The sequence below is a fragment of the Lolium perenne genome, chromosome 1 (genome assembly GCF_019359855.2).
Source record: "Lolium perenne isolate Kyuss_39 chromosome 1, Kyuss_2.0, whole genome shotgun sequence".
NCBI classification, from domain to species: Eukaryota; Viridiplantae; Streptophyta; class Magnoliopsida; order Poales; family Poaceae; genus Lolium; species Lolium perenne.
Window position 1 is genome coordinate 125,144,737 of NC_067244.2, and position 10,086 is coordinate 125,154,822.

Genomic DNA, 10,086 nt, shown 5'->3' on the forward strand with positions numbered 1-10,086 from the left:
TTTGTGAGAGTAAAAGGTGGGTCATATGTTAGTAAAATACTTCATTCTTATAACCAACTATTGTACATATTAGCTATATGATAAATACAAATGACATGACATCTTGTTATAGCTAGCAGTTGGCTATATTATTAGAATTGCTCTAAACCTAGCCCGAGATGTGCTCGTATGGAGGGGCTATGGGAGGCGCGATGTTGTAATCGACAAACGAATAACAAATCTACAATAAAAATGCTGCGTGCCGCGTTTTGAAAAAGAAAAAAAGTTTTTTTTTACAAACTAAAACCTTTTTGCTGCTCTTGGCCAGGTGCTCTTTGATTCCTAACGTGTATATCAAGCAGTTGTGCCAGGAACTGTACTGGGAGTCTGGGACACCAATGGCTACTCAACAACTGAAGCATATGAACAGAGGCAGATGCCCAGGCACCTATCCAACAGTAGGAAACCAATAGGACTTCTCTTCATGCTAGACTTCATAAGATCAACCGACTTTATGGTTAGGGGGTAGATACATACTTTTCTGTTTTGAATATGCCTAGAACTTGTTCATCAATTTAAAATTTTTATGTTTAAAACCCAAAACCACTTCTGACATGGTGCACGCACGGCCCCTTTTCCTGTGTCATTGTCCCGGTAGCAGTAGCACAGCCAAACTCGTAGCCGCCTCCTGCAGCTTCCTGCACACCGCGCACATCAAAATGGCGGCGGCGGCGGCGAATCCAGCGGCGGTGCGGCGCGCCGAGGAGGTAGTGGAGAGGGAGATGAGCGGGCGCGACGCCTCCCACGACGCCGCTCACGCGCTCCGCGTCCGGGACCTCGCGCTCTCCCTCGCCGCCGAGCAGGGCCTCTCCTCCCCCGACCGCCTCCTCATCGTAACAATCCTTTACCTCTTCTTCTTCTTCTTCTTCCACTTGATGTTGGCAATTTCGTTTCTCCATTTTGTTTTGCTTACGGCGCTGGAATTTTGATTGCTCCAGGTGGAACTGGCGGCCCTCCTGCACGACGTCGGTAAGTCGCCATTTCCCAATTACTGCTTCGTCTTATGTTTCGTTTACGATTCGCTCGAGCTGATTAGCTCTTGATGCGAACAACTGATGGGGAACGCCCATTTATTTGCTACCTCTGTTCGTGCAGGAGATTACAAGTACACCAAGTAAGGAAACCTCTCGTTTGCTATATTGTTAAATTCGTCCTTTCCATCTTGAAGAGCGAGAGCAAGTTGAGTTAGAGTTACCTAAACCACCGATAGTATAGAGGTCTCGCAACCGTCATGTACTGTTGTTGAGGAGTGTTACGTGCTTGGTAAGTGAATCTGATTGGAGGAATGGATAGGGATAATGCGGAGGATATGAGCATCGTCGAGCGGTTTCTTGAAGAGGTGGGATTGGAGGAGGGACAGAGGGAGGAAATTGTGGCCATTATTACAGGGATGGGTGAGTTGTTCGTCTTAGTGTGTCGGTGTTATTTGTTACATGATCTGAGTACCCATCAGTTGTACTGCTTAGTGTGCCGAAATATTCTTCGAATAAGCTCTTGCACCCACAATTTTAACTGCAGGATTCAAAAATGAGGTTTCAAACAAGCTTAATGCTGAGCCCACTCTTGAGTTTGCAATTGTGCAAGATGCAGATCGCCTGGATGCAATTGGTGCGATTGGTAAGCACTGCTCAACCATAATGTCTGTGTCAGTTTCAGCATACTAGAATTTCTAAATTCTAAAACCATACAACTATGCATAGCTCTGGTTATACACGTTCATTCTGCAGCTCCAGTCCTGTGTTTGTTTTTTATTTCGGTTTTGCTGTCTTAACTCTCTAAGTTCATTGCTTATCATTTGTTTTTTAGATATAAATGCAACCAACCAAATCAAACTGGTTAGTGATCAACAAAAAAACCTCCAGTGTTTATCTAACTACCTACTAGCAGAGCAGCAGTTCCAGTATCCAGCAAAATTGGCAAAAGTGCAGACTTGAACTTTAAAGCAAGAAATTAAAGGAAATTACTAAATTTTTAGAGAAGTCATCATTGCATCAAACACCGGCTACATCAGCATCCTCAGATGCCTCGAAGACCATCTCCTGGGTCGATGTAGGAGTCAACCAGGTCCCTGCTCCAGCAATCCTTATTGGTTCTGCTGAAGTTGGTTCCTCCCTTCTAGGAGCTTGGAGCAGCGGAGCATCAGGGAATTGCCTCAGCAGGAGGCTTGAGAAGTCTTCTCCAGATTGATCCTTGCTGGTTAACCATTGTCCAGCAACATAGGTTGTTGCATCAGCTTGCTCACATGTTGACAGAACAAGCCAGCTCTCTCCAGCATGGGCTCCTTAAATATCATCTCCTAGTTTTTCATAGAATTCAGAATTAGTTTCCAGACCTGCTTGTTCCAAAGACACCATAAAGCAGAAGAACTCACTGAATATAATACATGATGTCTATTGTTAGCTACCCAAAATCTGGCAACAGATTCAAACACATGTACAATATCAACTTTAAATAACAGGGAAATCTCTCTTGAAAAGGTGATGCACAGTTTCATTTTCTGAACAGAAAATGCAATATTCAGGTTTATGCAATCTCCATCATTTGGTTTTGCCATATAGACTAGAAATTAATTGCAAACCCTAATACTATGGTTTGTATATCTGGAAACAATGTAAGGAAATAGTATGTCTAGCTCCATCGCACACTATTCATAGAACAAAAGCATTACGACATGATAGATTTAACACATTGGATGAGGTATCTTCATGATTAGATCCGCTATAATCTGAAGATAAGCAAGTACATGGAAGAATCAGAATACAGATTCTGCATCATTTTTTACGAGGTTGTACCTAATGCAACTATTGTTATAAGAATGTTGTGGATCCTACTAGTTTGAAATGCTTAAATATTCTCAATTTTCATATATGAATTGTGGTCAAATAAAACCAAGAATGTGCCTTTTTATTGCTACCAGTTTGGTCATATTTAGTTTGATTAAATGGTTTTCCTCTAATCTTCCCAATTAACATTGTAGGTGTTGCAAGATGTTTTACATATGGAGGGAGCAAGAACAGTGCATTGCATGATCCTAAAGTACTTCCACGTGATAATCTGTCAAAGGAGAAGTACATGTCCAAGGAGGAGAAACAAACATCAATAAATCATTTCCATGAGAAGCTCTTTAAGTTGAAGGACATGATGAAGACAGAGGTAAAGGCTGAGCTGTGGTTTAGAAGTCTTTTTTTTACTGTTCTGCATTTGTCTTGTATAAACCCAGGAAGAAAGCATTGCATCTTTGAACTTACTGCATCTTTAATTACATACATGCTGAGTATATGCAAATGCGATCCAGCTTGCTAATACTTCTATTGTATCTGTTAGTGTCTCCCTCTATGTCAAATTACATGTCGTATTAGTTCTGACTATCAGTTTAAAAGGATTGACCAACACAGACTACATCATTAAAAAATTGTTATTACTTGATTCATCATGAAATATACTTATATAATTTATTTTTATTTAAACTATCATATTTTTAAACTCGAGTCGCGGTCTCCTCACATTGCACTTCGTGAGGGTAAGGTTTGCCACTAACACCTTCCCCAGATCCCGCACAGTGCGGGAGCTCTCAGCACTGGGTATGTCCTTTTATCATATTTTTCAAAGAAGTCAATGGTCCTGATGTCATGTTTGAGATTATTTTGATGTCCTAATCGACATATAGATTTGACTTGGATGTTGTACTAATTATAATGACTTATTATAGTATCCTGACAAGCCTTCTAGGCTGTAGCTTTCCATTACGTGTTCCTACATATTGACACGTATATTCTGTACATAGGCTGGGAAAAGGAGAGCGGAGAAAAGGCACAAGTTCATGGAAAATTTTGTGTCTGAATTCTATGAAGAGTGGAGTGGCAGGGCTTGAAGTGACCAATCAGACCGTGGGCTTGTGGCAAGGGTTGAAGTTGGCCAACCAATTTTCAACAACTCACATCTATGTCGCATTTCATGCTGAAGGCATGTAAGCAAGGGACAAATCGAGAAGTGTTACTGAATCACTAGATAGTGATAAGACACTTCTAAATAACAGGGTTGTAATTCTGGCTCTGACCTATATTAAGGAAAAGCCCACATAACCATCTGGTTTTGCGTCACTGTAAGTCCCAATGAAGGTTTGCCCAAAACACTAGAGCATAAATAAATCTATAGGCAATGTCATGGGACTCCGAATATTGAATTGATGATAAGACTCTCTGCAAAGTATTTTTGATCAAGTCTCTGGATGTTGCCTGTGTTTTTGTTCTTAGTGACACTCTTAAAGGATCTTGCCTGTGTTGATGCTATGCCATGTATTGAACAGATAACACCGTTCTTCGTAATATAAGCAGTTGTATCTGATTGATAGCACGATTTCATCACATCTTGCAGCTGTTATATTCAAAATAATATCATTGAAGAACACCACCTGAAGTTGAAGCCACAGTGCTTCACCATTACATATACACATATACAGAGGTTCTATGCCACCCATTCCTGGCTAAACTATATATATGCTATCACTGCCAAACGAAATAACTGAAAGACATAATACCAATATAAAAGTTGTAATGCAAGAAGCAAAAGAAGAGAGGAAAGCTTTCCACACAGCCCCAGCTTTTCTCTCATCAAAGTATCACAGCACACACCACCATTTCCGAGCATCATCGGTCAGATGTTGTGGTTCAGAGCTTGGCCTTGTCCCTCTTGTCCAGAGTCACCTTGAGGCCATGCTTCATGAAGAGCGTGAGCGCCATCTTGGGTGTCACCGGGTGGCCCTCGACTATGTTGACACGGTAGCGGCGGAGGAGGGAGGCAGCGACGAACTTCATCTGGTAGTAGGCGAAGTCCTTGCCGAGGCACAGGCGCGGGCCACCGTTGAAGGCGGTGAACTTGTAGGCGGACTCGCCGAGGAAGCGGCCATCCCTGAGCCACCGCTCGGGCCTGTACTCCCTGCAGTCCTCTCCCCAGATGCTCTCCATCCTCCCCATGGAGTACATTGCGTAGATCACCTTGGTGCCCTTCTTCAGCACCGTGCCGTCAGGGAACACCTCGTCCTCCACAACCTGATGGATCATGAGAAAATTGTGTTTATTGAATTGCATGCACCCTACATAAAGATATCGATCTAGGTCACCCAAAAGCGTAAGCAAATGGAGAAAAAGTGAAGTGAATTATGTTTATTGAATTGCATGCACCCTACATAAAGATATCTAGGTCATCCAAAATAAAGATATTCCAAGTGACATGCTAACTTGTTAACCAATATTTTGTCAATAGCTCAGTTATGTTATAATATGCTTTGGGCTTTTACCTTGGTAGATAGGGTTAGGTGATCTGACTAATTAAAGATGTTCTGATCTAATCTGATTCACCTTTAACTTGTACTTTTGGGTTAACCAAGGTAAAGAGCACCCTTGTTGACAATCAACTCTGCTAACCTATAATTGAGGGGTAAACGAAGCACAGGTGCAACAGCTACTGAATCTGTGAGACGCGTGTCTCTACCAACGTGGAGCAGAGTTTTCAAGTCTCCACAAGACACCCAAAACAAAAATAATTACTGGTAGAGAAGCAACTTGTAACCTAGAAATCTTGCATAAATTCATTTTACACGTCAGTTTCATGATGCAAGTTCAAAATGTCCAATGCATCCCAACTCTGTGCAGGCACGCAGCTAGTATTCAATCATGTTTTGTTGTTGCAGAGGGTCGAAATTCAAATTACTCCCTCCCGTCCAAATTAATTGTCGCAGATTTAGATTAAATGTTGTCTAAATCTGTCTAAAACAAGGATTTATTAGGAACTTGTATGCGGTCGTCAGCTCTAGTAACAGTAAACATCAGTATCTAAAATAGTCCAGTGACTTATGAATGTGCATACTTGACTCGAGGTACAAAATTGTACAGATCGTTCACCTATAGCTAATTAACTCGTTCTCTATTTGTAGTACGAGAAGATATCATTGATTTGATTTCCTCATGCAGATAGTAAATCAGATGAGGAAAGGTCGGTCACTCACACACTAGGGAATATGGCATCATGAGGTCAAGTTTGTTCTACCAAACACACCAACGCGAAATGCAAGATCGCAGCACGAAACATACATGCTCGAATCTCGATCACTCCACTAGAGAAATCCGCGCTTTTCTCTTCGTAGTATCTAAGCAGTACGTAGTACTATGTATGGCCGTGCGTGTGTGCATGCATATACGTAGAAAATACGACGTACGTACCTCCTTGTGGTCGACGGGGACGGAGGGGTAGAGCCGGAGCGCCTCGGAGAGCGCGGCGTGGAGGTACTCCATCCGCTTCACCTCCTCCGGCTGGAACACCAGCTCCTCCTCGACCTCACCGCAGCTCGCCCGTGCGGCGACGATGCCCTCGACCTCCTCCAGGATCTTGGCCTCCACACCGGGGTTCTTGCTGAGCAGCCAGAAGAACCACGCGAGCGCCACCGACGACGTGTCGCGGCCGGCCAGGATGAAGTTGACACAGATGTCGCGGAGGAACCTGTCCGAGTAGACGGCTTCACCGTCGGCGTCGCGCATCTTGGTGAAGATGGTGAGCAGGTCGGCACGCTTGAGCCCGGCGGTGGCATCCTCGCGGCCGGCCGCGGCGGCGGCGAGCTCCTCCCTGCGCTTCCTGATCACATCGTACGCGAACTCGTCGACGCCGGCCAGCGACCGCCGGAGCACGCGCTCGTGCCCGACACCCAGCGCGCGCATCCCGCGCCACACAGCGGTGGGCGTGACGAAGCGCACGATGGTGGCCTCCGTGGCGTCCTCGAACGCGCGCGCGAACGGGATCTCCGGGAGGCCCTTCTGCAGGCACCCGGGGTCGACGCCGAAGGCGATCATGCACACGTTGTCGAAGGTGAGGCGGAGGAGCACGTCCTGGAGGTCCACGGCGGCGCCGGCCGCCTCAGTCTCGGCCAGCACGGGGAGCAGCCGCCGGTGGACGAGCTCCACCAGCGAGCTCGCCGTGAGCGCGCGGAACTCGGCGGAGTGGAACTCGAGGCTGGCCGCCTTGCGCTGCGCCCGCCACACCTCGTCGTCGGCGCCAAAGATGCCGTCGCCGAGGAGGTCGCGCACGGTGTCGCGGAAGTAGGGCCCCTTGGGGAAGTTGCCGAACTTGGTCTTGAGGAGGTGCTCCAGGTTGCGTGGGTCGGCGGTGACCACGCAGTGCAGGTTGGTGAACAACGGCCCGCGGAACGTGAACGTGCCGCCGCGGGACTTGAGGACGCCCGTGATCCACTCGTACATGTCGCCCCGGACGCCGAGGAGGAGGGACGGGAGCATGCCGACCACCGGCCACGACGGGAGGCCCAGCGAGCGCCGCTGCCGCAGCGAGTGGATCACCACGAAGATGGACACTGCCACGAGCACCTCCACCGTATGCAGCTCCGGGAGCTGGCTGGCGAGGCCGCTGGAGCCGAGAAACGCAGCCGTGGTGGTGGCGTTATGCATGCCGCTCGAGACTGGCGCGTCCATGGTGCCCATGGCGTGCGTACGTTTGGGTCGGCAAACGAAGGTGGTTTTGTGGCGTCCTGGCGTGTGTAATTTGTATGTGTGTGTGCTTTGTGTCCTGTGAGGAGCGAGGTGTGTGTGATTTTGGAGGGGTTCTTCAGCTGTTAATATAGGTGTCCTTGTACTCCATCGTGGCGTGCAGTGGTTGCTTCATGCAAACGTATGGCCGTTTGATTTGGTGAGCTAAAAGACTTTCGACAACGAACTAAGAGCATCTCCAGTCGCGTCCCCCAAACCGTCCCCCAAACCGCGCCGGATCGAGCGTTTGGGGGACGTGTTTTGTTCGTGCCGCGTTTGGGGGACGTCGCTCCCCTGCCGCGTCCCCAAAACGCCGCCCCCAAATGAATATTTGTGCACGAAAATAAAGGTTTTCATTCAATTTTGATTATATATTACAAAGTTTGAATGAAAACGGCTAGATTTCATCTAAACCTAGACTACTTGACCGCCGGCGGCGCGTTCGACGGCCCCGCCCGTCGTCGCCTCCCCTACGCCGCAGCTCCTCTGCGCGCGCGCCTCCTCTCCTTGCGTTCGGCGGTGGCCGAGACGGTGCCGCTCCCGCCGCGCGTCCTCCGCCGTCCTGCTGCGCCGCTGGAGGAGAGCTCGATGGCGCGACGAATATGCGCCTCTTCGAGGGCACGGGCGTCGTCCTGGAGCTTCTTCTCCGACTCGAAGGACTCGACGAGGGCGCGTTGCTGATCGGCCATCTCGTCCGGGTGCGGGGCGTCGTCGTCGGACCAGTCGAACTCGTCGTCGTCGTCGTCCTCCACCTCGGTCTCCTCCGCCTCGGCCTCCTCCTCCTCCATTGGCGCCTCCTCCTCCACATCTGTCGGCGCCTCCATCATCGCCGCCGCAAACGCGTCGGCCGCCGCCAACTGCTCCGCCCGCCTCCCCCATAGCGCCGTAAGCGCCGCCTCCCGCTGTCGACGCTCCTCCGCCGTCGCACTGCTGAGCTCGATCGACTCACGCCGCCGGCGCTCGATCGAGTCACGCCGTTCACGGAACAGCGCCTACCGCTCATCGCGCTGGCGCTGGCGCTCGCCAGCCCATCGCTGCTCCATCTCCTCCCGGTACCGGCGCCGTCGCGCCTCTTGTCCCGTCGAGGCGTCGAACGCCGCAACGGTGTCGCACTGCTGCTCCTGCCACGCTGCTGCCGCCGCGGCCTCCTCAGCTGCGGAGGCAGGGGCGGAGAACGCCGCTAGATCCGCCGCCTGCTGCGCCTCACGCCACTGGCGGGCCTCCTCCTCGAGTGCCTCCTCGAGTGCCGCACGCCGCTGCCGGCTCGTCAATGGAGGAGACGGCGGTGGAGGGAAGTGGCCATCGCCGGGGCGGTTAGCCATTGCCACTGGTGATGGAGGAGACGGCTGTGGAGCGACGAGGGCTGTGTTTGTTGCCGGCGGGGTGTGGTGGCTACCATTGATGAGCCGGGAGACCTTTTATAGACGCCGGTGTCGGGAAGAAAGCGCGGGAACAGACGAGAAGAGGCGGGAAGATCGCGCGGGAACGGCGGTGGCGTGCGAACGCCGGCGACGCGTGGAGGCTGCGCAGCACCGACGAGACGTCTCGCCTGCCCCTCCGTCGCCATTAAGGCAAAGATGCCACTGCGCGCGAATAACTTCCGTCGCGAGGTAGGCGACGGTTAGGTTAAAATTAACTGTGCCGCTGACGCGTCGGCCCCGCGCCTCCTCGCCTCGCTTTTCGTTGTGTCCGGCGTCCCCGGAGCGTCCCCTGTGGGACGGGGACGGGCTCGGGGCGCCGGACACCGTATCGGGCCGCGCCGGACAAAAAAGGGCTTTGGGGGACGCGGCTGGAACGCTTTTTTTGTCCGGCGCGCCCCAAATCCCTTTGGGGGACGCTTTGGGGGACGCGACTGGAGATGCTCTAACGGAGCTTTGGTGGCTTGTTTTTGGCGACGCTCGTCGGCTTAATTTCCAGGCGGCATGCCCTGCTTGCCTGCTTCTTGTGCCACAAAATTATATTGCCATCGGCATGGTATTTTGATGACATTTTATCTGTTTGTAAGAAATTATCATTGAAGATTTGAAGGTATTGCACTCCCTGTTCAAGAACACCTTCATATATGATTTTTTAGGACAAATTTACTAATCATATATGATTTATATGACGTAGAATTGAGGTCATTATGTTCGTATTTCAAAACACTTATTGTTGTTGTTATGATTTATATCACAAAATCTACAAACCAAGGTGGTGTTGCAAGTTAAAAAATGTCATAACAAAACCTATTACTCAAAGTATTTTGGAATGGAGGAACTATAGATGTTAGTATATTTTTACTTGACAATATCATGGCATCACCAAGATTCTCTCACATCTTAAATATTTTAAAAAATACCTCTAAAATTGTTATGATTAATCTTCAAAATTAGATCCATGTTGATATTTTCGGTAAGTTTTCTTTCCAGTAATTTCTAGGTTATATTCATTTACCAGATTATATATAGACCTATTATAACAACCTGATCACAAGGTCATAGTAATTTAGTTAGACGCCCATCACATGCTTAAGATTTGC

General features: G+C 48.9%; 2 protein-coding genes across 2 annotated transcripts; one reads left to right on the plus strand and one right to left on the minus strand.

Moving 5' to 3' along the window:
• Positions 1-613: 613 nt before the first annotated feature.
• LOC127301179 (uncharacterized) lies at positions 614-4,259 on the plus strand. The gene is made up of 7 exons (XM_051331403.2): positions 614-872; positions 978-1,008; positions 1,135-1,153; positions 1,333-1,433; positions 1,558-1,656; positions 3,017-3,192; positions 3,824-4,259. Exons 1-7 carry the CDS (start codon positions 699-701, stop codon positions 3,908-3,910), a joined length of 687 nt encoding a protein of 228 aa, XP_051187363.1. The 5' UTR covers positions 614-698; the 3' UTR covers positions 3,911-4,259.
• A 136-nt stretch (positions 4,260-4,395) lies between these two features.
• Positions 4,396-7,638, minus strand: LOC127301169 (cytochrome P450 86B1). The gene is made up of 2 exons (XM_051331394.2): positions 6,258-7,638; positions 4,396-5,087 (listed from the first exon to the last, which is right to left on the minus strand). Exons 1-2 carry the CDS (start codon positions 7,521-7,523, stop codon positions 4,707-4,709), a joined length of 1,647 nt encoding a protein of 548 aa, XP_051187354.1. The 5' UTR covers positions 7,524-7,638; the 3' UTR covers positions 4,396-4,706.
• Positions 7,639-10,086: the final 2,448 nt, after the last annotated feature.